General features: G+C 30.7%; 3 protein-coding genes across 3 annotated transcripts; 2 read left to right on the top strand and 1 right to left on the bottom strand.

Annotated features, from left to right (window-relative positions):
- Positions 1-172: 172 nt before the first annotated feature.
- LOC115883558 (golgin subfamily A member 2) lies at positions 173-4,374 on the top strand. Its single transcript, XM_030901920.1, has 6 exons — positions 173-274; positions 418-1,890; positions 1,943-2,156; positions 2,354-2,604; positions 2,686-2,907; positions 3,187-4,374. The coding sequence occupies exons 1-6, from the start codon at positions 221-223 to the stop codon at positions 4,222-4,224; spliced, it is 3,252 nt and encodes a 1,083-aa protein (XP_030757780.1). The 5' UTR covers positions 173-220; the 3' UTR covers positions 4,225-4,374.
- Positions 4,375-5,068: 694 nt separating this feature from the next.
- Positions 5,069-6,948, bottom strand: LOC115883559. The gene is made up of 6 exons (XM_030901921.1): positions 6,934-6,948; positions 6,809-6,814; positions 6,481-6,604; positions 6,025-6,427; positions 5,702-5,876; positions 5,069-5,642 (listed from the first exon to the last, which is right to left on the bottom strand). The coding sequence occupies exons 3-6, from the start codon at positions 6,586-6,588 to the stop codon at positions 5,444-5,446; spliced, it is 885 nt and encodes a 294-aa protein (XP_030757781.1). The 5' UTR covers positions 6,589-6,604; positions 6,809-6,814; positions 6,934-6,948; the 3' UTR covers positions 5,069-5,443.
- A 349-nt stretch (positions 6,949-7,297) lies between these two features.
- On the top strand, positions 7,298-14,990 carry LOC115883562 (probable ATP-dependent RNA helicase DDX23). The gene is made up of 12 exons (XM_030901924.1): positions 7,298-7,711; positions 7,763-7,930; positions 7,998-8,242; positions 8,300-8,426; positions 8,492-8,753; positions 8,808-8,972; positions 10,455-10,655; positions 10,713-10,871; positions 11,042-11,210; positions 11,928-12,130; positions 14,427-14,618; positions 14,689-14,990. The coding sequence occupies exons 1-12, from the start codon at positions 7,466-7,468 to the stop codon at positions 14,904-14,906; spliced, it is 2,355 nt and encodes a 784-aa protein (XP_030757784.1). The 5' UTR covers positions 7,298-7,465; the 3' UTR covers positions 14,907-14,990.
- Positions 14,991-15,609: the final 619 nt, after the last annotated feature.

The raw sequence follows: 15,609 nt of genomic DNA, 5'->3' as shown, positions 1-15,609 counted from the left end.
GCCAGCCTTCACAAAATTAAACTGCTCTTGCCATAAAAAAATAAATGAAGAAAATTTATATGATCTAGTGTAGGTCGGATAGTCCTAGTAGCTCAGGCCTTTAAATAAATTAAAAAAATATGATCTAGTTTCCGGCCTAAAAAAAATTAAGAAGAAAAATGTCACGTGTCAACTTCCATCAACTTCCAAACGTCAAAATTAATAAATCAAAACAGAAATTATGGCAGATGCTACAACAGACAAAAAATTAAAGTTAGCTAATACTAGGAAGCGGGTAAGTTTGTTTAATTAATATGCTCTCATATATAATGTGCTTTTAAGCTTTCTGAAATTTATGTAAATCCATGCGAAATAATTTTAAGAGTCTTGTTGGTTAGGCCACATCACCGCACAACTGTCATGTAAACTTATTTTTAGTTTAAGGAGCTACAAGAGTTGAAGAAAAGGAGAAATGAGGGACACAATCAAAAAGACATAGCGGACAGTAGCAATGCAAATAGCCATGAATCAAGTTATAGAAATACGCCAATTGAAGTTCAAGAATCATCAGTCCACAATGAAAGTAGTAAAGTTGATGAAGGTTATCTTATTCCCATTGAAAGTACTGTTTCCAATATTCTTGAAGAAACAAGGAATGGCAATGTACCTTCTGATAATCTAATTTTTAATCAAGATGAAACGCTTGTTGCAACAGCAAATTACTTTGAAAATAATAGTTATGGTCCTCAAGCTACATTTTTTGATAATATTGCTGCTCAGAATACATCTAATCCCTTAGAGCAGAATCCTTCACTTTTAACGTATTTTAGTACAAGAAACGAGGATAATTCTGATCAACCTAATTCAGAAAATATTGGAAAAGCTAGATATTTTGATAGTAGTAGAAATTCACTTGTGTTGGATACTGCTGTAGGACAAGATAATCACCCACAAGGTTATGAACTATTTCCTAACAATGTTGAAAAGCCTGCTGAAAATACAAATGATGCATTATGCTTAGACGATCCCGAGATTAAACAAAATGAAATTCAAGAATTTGTAAGTAAAAGTGCCGAGAATCTTGCTATAGCTCCTGAACCAGTAGTAGAATTTTACCAAAAAAATTTAGATAATATTTTTATACCTAACAAAACTGAAAAACTAGTAAGCTATCGAGACAGCATCACTCCTATTGATAAAAATGCAGATATTAATGAAATAAGTCAAGAAATAGATAAATCAACTGCTTTAACTAAAAAAGAAATCCAACATTCAAATGTAGAAAGCTTAAAACAGCTCTCTAACCAGTTAACAGAAATGATTGATCATAATTACAATTACTCTTCTACCAGTTCAATTACTGACTTGGAAAAACGAAACATCGAACTAGCTGCATTACTTGAAAAAGAAAAAAATAAGTCTGAGCAATTAACTTTAGCAAACAAACAACTTCAAGATAGAATCCAAGATATAGGAAGTGAATTAAAACAAAATCAGTCAGAAACAAATTTACAAAATGCACAAGAAATTAGCCATTTAAACAGCGAACTTCAAGCTCATTTGCAAACCATTGGATTATTAGTAGCAGAAAAAACTGAACTGTCTTCAAACTTGAGGCAGTACGAATTGAATCATAAACAGAAAATAGAAGAATGTGAAGAGCTTCAAGGACGGCTTAAAGCTTCCAGAATGAGAGTGATAGAATTAGAAAGGGAATTAAGTAATTTGAAAGAAGAAAAAAACAGAACAGACACTGCAGAACAACATTACAATCTCACTCTTGAAAACTTTAAGCAAGAATTTAAGCTTTTAAAACAGCAAAAGGATGAGTTAGCTCAAGATCTGCTTGAAGTTAGGGAAAAATTAAGAATGACTTCAGAAAAAAATATTGAATTGCAGCAAGAAACCAAGGTAAATCGCTTAATTTTAGTTGGTGAGATTTAGTAAATTAAGTGTGTTGTAGGAACTAGCTGGAAAATTATCATTAGCTGATATTAAAATCCAACAACTGTCATTTGGGGGTGTTTCAGGTGTGGATAATCAAGTAGAAATACTAACCAATGAAAAATTTGCTTTAGAAAGTCAGGTGACGCAGTTGAATCAAACTTTAAAATCAATAATCAAAGAGAGGGATGAATCGAGTGCCCAGTATCAGCAGTATGCTCAACAATTAAATGGTAAGTAAAAATATTTGTTTGTTATATATACAGTGGGTGTCAAAAACTTTACATTGAAAGAAATATGTGAAAAAGTCAGGTTTTGTTTAAAGTCCTTGTATATTTATAAAAATTAGTACAGTTATCAAATTTATATGTTTAAAGGTTACTATTTTGAATTTACTGCTATAACAGTTTTCAGATTTTTATTTTTTTAGTTCAATTAACAAATTTATCTTCTAAACTGGAGCAACTTCAAAAAGAAAAAGAAAATTTCGTTATCCAAGAACAGAACAGGATAAAACACATTGGCGAATTGGAAAGGCAGCTTCAAAATATACAGGATGAACATATTTCTTATTCAACCAATTCCAACAGTGGAGAATTGAAGCAGGAACTTGAAAAATTCAAAGAATTGTGTGTTCAGTTGCAAATTGAGAAAACCACAGCAGAAGAAAGTTATACCAAGGTGAAATTTCAAACATTTTTGTTTATTTTTCTTTTTTCTTGTTTTATTTTTATGTCTTTTTTTTTAATTTTAAATTTTTAGGTAACCAATGAAAAGAAACTACTGTTAGGTGAGTTAGAAGCAAAAACAGACTCGATTTCTCAATTGGAAAGCATGATAGACCAGTTGAGAGGCAATCAGCCTGACAGTGTTAAGTTGTTAGCTGCCATGGAGAGTGACAAAGTTGCTGCTTCAAGAGCTATTCAGCAAAACAAAGAGCTAAAACAGCAGCTTGAAAGTATGCAAGAAGTTTTCCAGAAAATGGTTAGTGTTAAGCTGAATTAACTCTAGAACTAACTCTTTGAATTTAATAAAAACACATAATTTATAACTATTATTAATGGAAATGTATAGATAATTTGTACATTTTCAATTGTTCAAATAGGTTAAAAATAGCTTTTTGTGCCATAATTAGAAATGTGGTACATACTTGGTACGTGGAATTTGCAGTTCTTAGAAGTTTTTGATGGGCTCTATTTTTGCTTAAAATATTTGCACTTATTTAAAAAAAAGTACGAATTTTAGCATTTTTTTTTATTTTAGGACAATGATAAGGTAGAATTGACAGAAAACCTCAAAGGTCAGCAACAAACTAACAAGGAACTTATTGAAAAATTACAAAAAACCGAACTCTCGCTTCAATCCCTAGCGGACGCCATCGAAATAAAAGACAAGGAACTGACCCATCTAAGAGAATCATCTGATGAAATGAACAGACAAACATTACACCACGAGCAACTAGAAGATAGGTTAAGACATTACGAAGCACATGATAATTCGGCACATATTCTTCAAAATGAATTACACAATGCCAAACAGATTATTGCACAACTTACCAACGAATTAAATAGAGTTAAATCTGAATCTCATGTTGAAAAAAATGTTAATGGCGATGGAATTGTTGAATTAGAAGAAGCGAGGAAAAGAATATTAGAATTATCCGATGAAGTGAACCGGTTGAAATTATTAAATGGGAACGAGGTTACGGAGAATTTTGACACAAACGACAATATAGTGAACAAAGAAAAAGCGATGAAATACTTGGAAGAGAAGGTGAAAAAAACGATGCAAGAAATAGCTGACTTATCTGATGAAAAACAGAGGTTGGAACACATTGTTCTTCAACTCCAAAGCGAAACTGAAACCATAGAAGAATATGTGGCTCTTTATCAGCACCAAAGGAAGGTATTGAAGCAAAAAGCCTTAGAAAAAGACCAACAATTAAAGCAACTAGCCTGTGATCGAGAACAAATCAAAACCAAACTCGACAGATTAAATCAACTTATCACGAAATTAGTTAAAGAAAAAGGAGTTATACCAGCAGAATTAATAGAACACCAAGAGAGTATGAAGAATCATTCAAGCAATTTGTGCGAAAGTCATTCAAAAATTAACAGTGAAATTAATAAAATCACAGAAACTCACAAGAATATTGAAGCTGGGGATAGTAAAGTTGATACTACACAAACTGCAGATGAAATTATATTGTTATTGTCTGAAATAAAGACAAGCAATCTGGTTCAACCCAATGAGACTTTGCATCGTTGTGCGTGGTGTTCCGGACAATTGATAACGGTGTAAATATATCTCATGAAAAAAAAAAGAATGTGATGGTAGGTTATGTAGGTTTTTAAAGTTTTGTTAACGGAATTTTGTACCGATTGGCCATTTAATATTAGACTATATTTTAATGTTCAGAGAAATAAGGAATAAAGTTTATTTAGTATGAAATATATTTAAATTTATATACTACCTAAGTTCAAAAGAAAAAAAGCGGCGTACTGACCTTTGAGCATTTTGAACATCAATAATTTATGACAGGATTTAATGTCATTTTTTAATAAATGACTCAATAAATAACATTATTATCAGTTGTATGTCATTTTAAAGGTCATAAGCTATTTTATTTTCGATCGCATGATATTTATACGTTTTATTCAACTTACCTATATTGTCACTGCACGCTATATTATTAAAATAAATAATTTATATATACAGAGAGAAGAAATTATTACTGTATCCTACATTTCTGCATTTTTAAGCTAATTTTATGTATAAAAAAATATGCCAAATTTATTATTTTTCAAATAAAAATTGTAATTATTTTATTTATCTTTGGTATAATTTTCGAAAAATATAGATCTTGAAAAATTATGAGGACATTTAGGGCTCACTGACGACCAGGTCGTAACGTACACGTATAATAAAAGGCCTGGACGGTGCGACCTGGTCGTCAGTGTGTTCGAGCCCTTAGGTCCGTATTTAAATCTTTATAAATAAATTGTTTTATTATATTGGTATTATTTTCCTGGTATTAATATTTGATGAAAAATAAATATATATGTATATATACGAATTCTGGAATAAATTTTAGACTGTTGATAGTAAATTATTGTCAAGATTCTATGATTAAAACTATGCGTTCTACAAGCAATTTTTATTTTATTTAATAGAATACAGGTACTTCTTTACAAAGAGAAAACAGTCAAGAATGCAACAAAAAATATTACATATATTTATATAAAACACAGATATGTGTGTATGTAAAAATATATCAAAATTTGTGTTACTATATTTAATATAAAATATCTTGAAAATCAAATTCAGAAATATTTAAAACTGAATTTAAAAGAACACTTACACATGTAAAAAATTATCGAGATTCTAAGATTGCACCATAATATTAACACCTTTTAATCATGCAATATCATAAGTCTTATATATTAACAACCAAAAATTTATTTGGCATGTAACGTTAATATACAGAAAATAATAATCAATATTACTTCCTGTAATAATTTTATTTATGAAAAATTGAATTATGTCTCTTCAGTGATGACCTCCACAGGCATACAAAGTTACAGTAGTCGCAATAAAAACATTTCAACTGATTGACATGCTCCTTTTTTAAATGCCGGTGTAAGAATTTAGACCTTTTATATTTCTTATCACATAATCTACATTCGTACAGACCACCTTGGGACCTTTTATAAAACGACCTGAAATAATTTAGGTAAATATTTGCATCTAAAAATAGATATGTTTTGAAAGTATGTACCCTGAAACATTCTCCTGTAACTCTTTCTTCGGCACAATATCAGCTACATTTTCACCTACTTGACTAATAACAGGTACTTTATTACTGCTATATTTATTTGGAGGATGAATTTCTTTCATCACAGGATTCTTACTATTGCAAAATCCAATAAACTCTATATCTCCACTGTTAGTGTCTGTAATAATAAACAAATACACCTATTATAGAACAATATGATAAAATATGTTATTGATCCATACATTCTTTATATCTACTCTTTCCTTTTATTACACACTACCATTAAAGACATATCATTTTTATCATGAATATATCTGAATATTTACCTTTATCATCAACAATTACTCCAGAAGAAATAAGATCCTCCCTTGACATGTACTCATCTTCATCACTACTGTCTATTTCTATTTCTATATTCTCATTTGAATCAACAAAATTACATTTATTCTTCTCTGCTTCTAGATCACATTTACTTGTTTTGCTGTTCAGTAATTGTAAAAGATCATCATTTCTTATAACTGCTTGACTATCATTCGGTGAATCATACAATACTGAACTTGTATTTTGAACTACATCTTGTGGTACATTAACTTGTAGAATAGTAATAGCAGAAGTAATGGATACAAATTTATCTTGTATTTCTAAACATCTGTTTTTAAATATCTCTACATTTTTAAGAAAATAAAAACATTGTTCACAAATAAGAGAGGTCTTACTGATCTGGGACTTCTATGGTATAAATAAAAATTAGTGGCCTGTAGCAGGTTAAATAGTGTACTTACAATTTCTGGAATAATCAGCTGTAGCAAATCTTGCAAATTATCAAGTTTTCTGAATGCAGAATCTTTCTCACATGTATATAAACAAGTTCTGCATCTGTAGTTACTCATCTTAGTACTTTATTGGCTAAAACAATATTTGATTTGCATTAAATAAGCGTCGTTTAATTACTGTGTATGTGTATGTATTGTCCTTATTTTATAATATTGCATTTTATAAACTCTGATCTTGTGTAAGGTTACTTGTATCTATTTTATCATGCAATAAATACCCAGCTCTAGGATATTTTAACCTTCTAATTAGATTTATCTTTGAATACTTGGGCCTTACCTATTGCTAAAACAAAAGATAATTGAGAATCTACTCTACTAAATTAATTATATTGAAAAGTAGGTAACTCAAATTTCGCTGGCTTGGCATGTTTACCATATTTTTGTTTGTTTACTTTTACTCACTTCCTTCTTCTTTACACACTTCTCACTTTCTCTTACTCTTATATGCCCACAGATCAATAGAAAACTCCCATATTCTCAGTGCTGTGGGTAGCTTTCATTTTATATGATGCAAGTAGGGATATCTTTTAAAGCTACAGCTGCGAGAGCTATCCGACCAATTATGATATGACCACAGATCAATATAAAAACACGTATTCGTAGTTCTGTGGGTAGCTTTCATTTTATACGATGTTAGTAGGAATATATTTTAAGGTCACAGCTGCCAGCGCTATCCGATTAAGTATGATATTAAAAGTCTATAAAAAATATGTATATGAAAATAATAAATTTTCGAAATAACAAAAAGAAGAGTCATGTGTCAATTGTGTCATTTAAGTCATCTGTGTCATATGCTTGTGTCAAACTTGTGTCATATGTGTATTTTTATTTTCAAATTGGAAATTAAATTTATTTAATTTTGCTGCAGTTTGTTTAATATTGAAGCCTTTTTTTAATTTATAACTGGTTTGTTCGTTTGTATTAACTATAAGTTATGGGCAGTGATAAGAAGCGTCGCTCTAGAAGTAAGGAGAGAAGCGAAAAAGATAGAGAAAAGAGGCGAAAATCGCGTTCTAAAAGTAAAGAAAGATCGCTTAAAAGACACAGATCTAGATCAAGAGATAGGTATGAGAGACGCGATACAAAAGAGGACAGGAACGATAGAAGAGAAGACAAACTAGATAGGAAAGATGACTTTAAAACCGATAAGGATAAGTACCGAGGAGATAGAGATCGAAAGGTATATTTTTTCATTCGTAGTTTCTAAAAATCCATGTTTATATTATTTTAGGATGAACGTAAAGAAGAAAGAGAAAGGAAATTAAAAGATCTTAAGCAAGAAGAAGATATTAAACCAGATGTCAAAGGACAAGTTAAAGAGGAATCAATCAAAAAAGAACCATTGTCATTAGAAGAATTGTTAACTAAAAAGAAAGCAGAGGAAGCAGCAAAGAGTAAAGTAGGTATTAAATCATGTTTTACTATAATTATTAGTAAATATTATTGGACTCTTTTCTTAATTTTAGCCTGTATTTTTGACTAAAGAGCAAAGAGCAGCTGAAGCATTAAAAAGAAGACAGGAAGAAGTTGATAAACAGCGTAAACTCCAAGAGGAAGAGAGAAAAATTATACAAACAATACAAGTAGTGAGAAATCAAGATGATAGAAAAGATGATAGAGATAGAGACAGAAGAGGCAGAGATAGGGAGAGGGAAGAAGAGAAACAGAAAGACAAGGATAAGGAAAAGGAGCAAGATGCTATTAAAGAACGGTATACAGTAAAGTATATATTGAACTGTTTATGTTATATGTATTTTTCTCTTTTTAGTTATTTGGGTTTGATCAAGAAAAAGAGAAGAGTGAGAAGATTGAATGACAGGAAATTTGTTTTTGATTGGGATGCCGGGGAAGATACTTCCCTTGATTATAATCCTTTGTATAAAGAAAGACATCAGGTATTTTGTTTTGTATTTTACGATATTTATAACTTAATATTAAAATTATTAAATCAAAATTACAGGTACAATTTTTTGGAAGAGGTAATTTAGCAGGTATCGACATTAAGGCACAAAAAAGAGACCAAAGCAAATTCTATGGTGAATTATTGGAAAAAAGAAGAACAGAAGCTGAAAAAGCTCAGGAAAAAGTGAGACTGAAGAAGGTGAAAAGAAAGGAGGAGAAACAATTGTGGGATGACAGACATTGGTCAGAAAAAGAAAAAGAAGAGATGACTGAAAGAGATTGGAGAATTTTCAGAGAAGATTATAATATTACAATTAAAGGTATTTAAAAAAAATGTATTAAACATTATTTGATAAATAAATTTAATGTTGTAGGTGGAAAAATTCCTGAGCCAATCAGAAACTGGAAGGAGTCAGGAATTCAGAAAGAAGTTTTGGAAATTATTGATAAAATTGGTTATAAAGAACCCACTCCTATTCAAAGGCAGGCCATACCGATTGGTATGCAAAATCGGGATATTATTGGTGTAGCTGAAACAGGTAAAATATATTTTTAATGTTGCTAGTACAAATTATGTCAAAACATTTGGTGTTGTTGCAAAAAAAAGAAAAAGGTAAAGTATCTATAATGTTGCTAGTACAGAAACTTTAGTGTTGTAACAGGAAAAAATAAATGAAGCAGGTAAAGCATGTTTAGTGATGCTAGTGTATATTAGTTTAGAATCTTTGGTGTAGCATCAGAAAATTGCAATAAAAATAAAAACTAAAGTATTTTTCATGTTGCTAGTACAATTTAGATTATGAGGCTTCAGTATTGCAACAGTTAATTTAAAAAATGAAGTAGGTAAGTATTAGAGAACAACGGCACAGACTACAAACACCTAAACGTTTACGTACGCATGCGCATTTGTTTTATTTTTACATGTTTAAGATTTTTTATGTCTATGTATAAGTGGCAGCTGTGGCCGCCTTACAACCTAACCGTTGTTCTCTATTTTTACTACGTTTTTACTGTTGCTAATACATTTTTGTTTGAAGGGTTTTTGTTCTGCAACAGAAAATTAAAAAAGTACATAAAATATTTTTAAGTTGCTAGTACAATTTTATTTGTAAATCTCAGTATTGCAACAGAAAGTGTTAACAGTGAAACTGGCAAACTATTTTTGTGTAGCTAGTACAATTTAGTTTGGAATTTATGATTTTATGTTTTATGGGATTTAATACAGGAGATGAAAAAACAACCAATAAAGTATTGTAGTGTTGCTAGTACAATTAGGTTAGAAACTTTTAATGTTGCAACAGGAAACTACAAAAAAAATAGACACTACAACTTAATTTTAAACCTTGAGGGTTTCAACAGGAACGAAATATGAAAGAGGTGTACTATTTTTAGTGTTGCCAGTACAATTTAATTTTGAACTCTTGGTTTTGAAACATATAATTCTAATGATGAAACAGGTACAGTATTTGGGGCTTTGAGGTTGTAACAGAATATTACAAAAATTGCCCATGTACTATTGTTGCTAGTACAGTTACTTTTGTAAAACGGCGTCAGCGATGGCTATGAAATGAAGATCGCTGTCCTTTTATATGTAAAATTATATGGGTAATGGCATTGATTGTCATTCCAAGCTTACTGGACGCCGTTTTTTTTTGTTGCTAGTACATTTTATTTTGGATTAAAGATTAACAGCTGAAGTATTTTTAGTGTTAGTATAATTTAGGTTAGGAATTTAGGAATCTTAGTTATTGCAACAATATCATGACATATCAAAAATGAAAGCGGTAAAGAATATTTTTAATGTTTTCTAGTACAGCTTAGTTTAGAACCTTTGATATTACAACTAAAAATTACAAGATCAGTCATTTGAATACCAGTGCTGTATATTTTGCTAACCATGTTGAAATAATAATTTTAACAGTTTTAATCAGGAGTTTAACATGGCTAAAAAAACTGTTTTACTATATTGTAGTTGGTGTGTACAATTTTGTAGTAATGTACTATTAATGAATATTTTCCAGGTTCTGGTAAAACATTAGCATTTTTGATTCCTCTACTTTCCTGGATCCAATCCCTACCAAAAATCGAAAGAAATGAAGTAGCTGATCAAGGACCTTACGCCATCATTCTCGCGCCTACTCGTGAATTGGCACAGCAAATTGAAGAAGAGAGTGTCAAGTTTGGTCAGCCTCTGGGAATAAGAACTGTAGTTGTTGTTGGAGGTAACATAAAAAAATATTTAGTGTAATGTGTAATAATGCTGTTCCTAATTTTTTTAGGTTTGAGCAGAGAAGAACAAGGTTTCAGGTTGAGACTGGGATGTGAAATAGTCATAGCTACACCCGGTCGTTTGATTGATGTGTTGGAAAATAGATATCTTGTTTTAAATCAGTGTACTTACATTGTACTGGACGAGGCAGATCGTATGATAGATTTAGGTATGAATTAGTGTAAGAATGAATATAATAAAATATTCTCGGGTGTTTTACAACACTAGTAAGAGTTACTTGTCAATATTTACAAATTTAATAGTGTTTTTAATACATTCTTTAGTTCTTAGGTCTCATAATTTTCATGGTTATGATAGGGTTGTTGTATTTTTTAACAGGTTTTGAGCCGGATGTGCAGAAGATCTTAGAGTATATGCCTGTAACGAACTTGAAGCCTGACACTGAAGAAGCTGAGGATAGTAAATTGCTATTGGCAAATTATAACAGCAAAAAGAAATATAGACAGACGGTGATGTTTACGGCTACTATGCCACCTGCAGTTGAAAGGTATGATTCTGTTTTTATTTTTTTTTTCATTAAAAATTTTTTTAAAATTGATTTTTCACTACAATTTTTAGAACTTTGAAAATAAGAATGAAAAGTAAAAGATTAATTAAAAATAAGAAAAATAAATTAAATAAAATTGTATAAAGTATTTTTAAAACACTGTTTTAAACATTTTTGTTGTGTAAGTGTTTTTTTTTTCAATAAAAATATAAAAACTATTTTTCGGAAATTAACAACTTTAATACAAAAGGAATAAAAACAATAATCATCTTAACCTAATATTGTGTAGAAAAAAATATCTTTCAACTCATTATAATAGAAAAAAAGTACCTAACTCGGGTAATAGAACTAATAAAATAAACATGATAATATGTATAATCACTTCAACTTACTATTTTGTGCTGCAAGTTGGAGTAGTACCATTAAGTTCTTTAAAAATCAAAATAAGTTTTTCCGCATTATCATTACCCAACTTATTTTTATTTTATTTTGAATGCTATCCACATTATGTTGTTTAAACAAGTGATTTAAACAAGTTTGGTTTGGTTTGGTTTTATTTGGTGCATTATTTTATTTTATTGCCGTTTTCAACTAACTACAATAATTTTAAGAGTAAACTGCTTAACAAATACAAAATAAAAAAAATAAAAAAATAATAAAAATAAACAAAAACAAAATGAAAAATAAAAGATAATAAAAATTATATTTGTTTTATAGGTTGGCAAGGACGTATCTTAGACGTCCAGCTGTGGTATATATCGGTTCGATTGGTAAACCTACCGAAAGAGTGGAACAAATCGTGCACATTATCGGCGAGAACGACAAAAGACGCAAACTTATGGAATACCTTTCTAAGGGTATCGATCCCCCGATTATTATATTCGTCAACCAAAAGAAAGGAGCAGACGTTCTTGCTAAAGGTTATTGTCAAATTCTGTATTGTTTTAATTCATTACTAAATATTCTACATTCACGGCCCTGGCCCGTTAAACGTTTATGGAGAACCGGTGGTAGGATTTTATTGAAAATTTGGACTTTTGCATAAAGGCACCTGCTCCACCTGTCTAAATTATTTTTAGCATTACAGTGTTGCCGTTTCATACTAAAAGTGGTAGCATCTTTGTTATTTTAAATGGAACACCCGGTATATTATTATATTTTTCGAAACTACTCCCAAATCTCATATTTTTTCTAGTGTTTCTAAGCATTGATTAAATCATAAATTCGGTTGTGAAAAAAAATCATAAATTCGGCATATTGAAAGCTAATATTTGGTTTATAGCAGTGGCGGCTAGTGACCCGTGGGACTGGGTACGCGACAAGTTTTTAGTTGCATCTATTTGCCCCCAGGGCCGTTCCTGGCGAGCGTGCAGTGCGTGCACGCACGTAGGCGCAACATTTTGGGGGCGCAAAATCAAAGTGTCAATCAGTACTTTGTAACAAAAAACCGATACTCTTTCTTGTTAATAAACAAATATTTAAACATACATCATAGGATAAAGTTTGCTTAGCGTCTTTTTTGCGTTGGCCGCACCGAATAAACAAGTCTCGAGGGCAATCTGTCGGCAACAACTATTGATCTCATCTATTTATTTTTCATTTTATTTATTTTATGGAAAGCACTGTTCATTAAAATGTTGTATCCTATGTTATAGGACTTGTTTCTCTCTACAATTTCCTGTCTCACAGTGTACCGTTTGTGTCGGGGAAGGGATCTTTAGTTTCATAGTTGTCGATTTTCGACAGAAATCAGTACATGTATATTATTTCTGTATATTTTTCGAATTTTTTGATTTTATGGAAAACACTGTTCATTAAAATGTTGCATCCTATGTTATAGGGCTTATTTCTCTCTAATTTCCTGTCTCACAAGGAAGGGATCATAGTTTCATAGTTGTCGATTTTCGACAGAAATCAGTACATGTATATTATTTCGTATATTTTTAATTTTTTTGATTTTATGGAAAGCACTGTTCATTAAAATGTTGTATCCTATGTTATAGGGCTTATTTCTCTCTACAATTTCCTGTCTCACAATGTACCGTTTGTGTCGGGGAAGGGATCATAGTTTCATAGTTGTCGATTTTCGACAGAAATCAGTACATGTATATTATTTCGTATATTTTTCATTTTTTTGATTTTATGGAAAGCACTGTTCATTAAAATGTTGTATCCTATGTTATAGTCTCAAATCAAAGCAAACCATTTGCAACTTTCTAGAAATGTATTTCCAGGATCATTCTCCTTAAATTATTTTATAATCGAAAATTATCATATTATCTATTATTAATACCTGCAATTTATTCATTAATTTATGTTGGTCAAAAACATTGCGGTAAAAGTTTGTAAAATCAGATATAAAATGCTTTGGAATTTTTTTATAGGATTCTTTAAATTTCTGTGAATCAGCAATAGATAAATAAAAATAATTGAGACATATCTGCAAACCTTATTTCTAAATGTATAACAATGTTATCTAATATTTCATAAAATAAAATCCCAATTTCAATTTTAAAAACGTTTAATTCATGATTTTACCACTGCTTATTCACGATCATGTTTTTGTCAATTTTACACATATTTTATTTTTTATCTCAAAAACTATTAAAAATAGGTATAGGTTAGTATAATAGAAAAATTATGAGATATAAAAGTAGTTTCCAAAAATGTAATAATATACCAGGTGTTCCATTTATAATAAGAAAGATGCTACCACTTTTCAAATGATGTGGCAACACTGTAACGCTGAAAATATTTTAGAAAGATGGAGTTCTATCACCGGTTCTCCATAAACGTCTAACGTGCCATCGCCGTGAATCACCCTATATAAAAAAAGCGTTGAATAATAATGCTAAAGAAGGAACCAAACATTAGGTTTTATCAACGTCTAAAAAATAAAAGGACAAAAAACACACGAGACCAAACTGTGCCGTTTCTTCCAAACAGTGCATATTTTTCTTAACATAGCCGCTTGAAGTGATATTTATATATTTGATAAATGTTTTTACTACGCCTATGTATCCGGTGGTATCATACTAATTAATTACGAAAAAAATGTATTAAAATGTTAACAAAAGGTAAAAAACTAATATCGAAGTATAGCACATACCAATCTTTTATGCAATATTTCTTAATTATAAAATGATGTAGATTTTGTAATACTTTTCTAAGACACCTTGTATATATATAGAAATACATTTTAAATTATACTTTTAGGTTTGGAGAAACTTGGCTACAATGCTTGTACCCTTCACGGTGGTAAAGGTCAAGAACAGAGAGAATATGCTTTGGCCAGTTTGAAATCTGGCGCCAAAGACATTCTAGTGGCGACAGATGTCGCCGGAAGAGGTATCGACATCAAAGACGTGTCTGTGGTCATTAATTATGACATGGCTAAGACAATTGAAGGTAAGTTGGCAGATTTTGTTCATAAAATTGTTCAGAGGACTTTTGATAATGTTTTTTACATTATTTTCAGATTACACGCATCGTATTGGTCGTACGGGTCGTGCAGGCAAGACTGGTATCGCTGTCAGTTTCTGTACCAACGAAGATTCGGCACTTTTCTACGATTTGAAGCAAATGTTATTGGCTTCGCCTGTATCAACTTGTCCACCGGAACTAATGAACCACTCCGAATGCCAGGCGAAACCAAATGCTCCAAAACGGCGCAGAGATGAAATGATTTTCGCGTAGATATCGAGATATAAAAAAAATATTTACTTATAAGTTTATTGTGTATTGTCTAGAAATAAATACATTTTATTAAAGACGTTTTTACCCGTGTTTATTCAGTTTTTATGACATTCTGTCAAAAATAAATCCAAAATATTAACTAATTTTTAACAAAAAATATTTATGTTAACCCATATCCGTTCTATTTAATAATTTAAGTAAATAAAACCAAGCGGGGTAAGTTATACTATTTATAACGGTCGTTACTAGTTATTATATTAGTTACCATAGAAAATCAACTAAAAAAGTACGCGGAGTTTACCGTATAGCGTACTCCTCAAACGTCAGCTGTCTAATCGACTCCAGTTTGCGATCAGTAGCGTACATATCTGCTTCGAAAGGGACCATAAAAATGGGGGAATAAAAATGATACTTTTCGTGGCGAGAATGTACGTTTGGTTTGTGTTCTGTACGTTTGGCGGAGTAGCGTTAGCGAGTCCGACATTTGTCAATTGTCACTCACGTCGCAAAAATTATGTAATACTTTTGCGACGCCTGAAAAAAAAACATATTTTCTCTTTACCGTTTTTCATATCCAAAATAACCGAGTTATTTTGTTTTGAAAATTAAAAAAAAAAATTGCTTAAACGACTGGATCTTTTGAAAACGACTGGATCTTTTCTGTTTTTTTTATTGTCAGTTAAATCTACTAGCTGTTGCCATA

Source organism: Sitophilus oryzae, unplaced genomic scaffold (assembly GCF_002938485.1).
Source record: "Sitophilus oryzae breed Bouriz unplaced genomic scaffold, Soryzae_2.0 scaffold_1947_pilon_pilon, whole genome shotgun sequence".
Lineage (NCBI taxonomy): Eukaryota > Metazoa > Arthropoda > Insecta > Coleoptera > Curculionidae > Sitophilus > Sitophilus oryzae.
This window is presented reverse-complemented; position numbering and strand designations above follow the sequence as displayed.

Coding starts and splice junctions, on each gene's coding strand:
- LOC115883558 (XM_030901920.1), top strand. CDS start 221: ATGGCAGATGCTACAACAGACAAAAAATTAAAGTTAGCTAATACTAGG. Junction 2,605..2,685: donor CAGAAGAAAGTTATACCAAG/GTGAAATTTCAA, acceptor TTAAATTTTTAG/GTAACCAATGAAAAGAAACT. Junction 2,908..3,186: donor AAGAAGTTTTCCAGAAAATG/GTTAGTGTTAAG, acceptor TTTTTATTTTAG/GACAATGATAAGGTAGAATT.
- LOC115883559 (XM_030901921.1), bottom strand. CDS start 6,588: ATGAGTAACTACAGATGCAGAACTTGTTTATATACATGTGAGAAAGAT. Junction 6,428..6,480: donor AGCTGATTATTCCAGAAATT/GTAAGTACACTA, acceptor TTTATACCATAG/AAGTCCCAGATCAGTAAGAC. Junction 5,877..6,024: donor AGTAATTGTTGATGATAAAG/GTAAATATTCAG, acceptor TTATTATTACAG/ACACTAACAGTGGAGATATA.
- LOC115883562 (XM_030901924.1), top strand. CDS start 7,466: ATGGGCAGTGATAAGAAGCGTCGCTCTAGAAGTAAGGAGAGAAGCGAA. Junction 8,243..8,299: donor CAAGATGCTATTAAAGAACG/GTATACAGTAAA, acceptor TTCTCTTTTTAG/TTATTTGGGTTTGATCAAGA. Junction 8,754..8,807: donor TTATAATATTACAATTAAAG/GTATTTAAAAAA, acceptor TTAATGTTGTAG/GTGGAAAAATTCCTGAGCCA.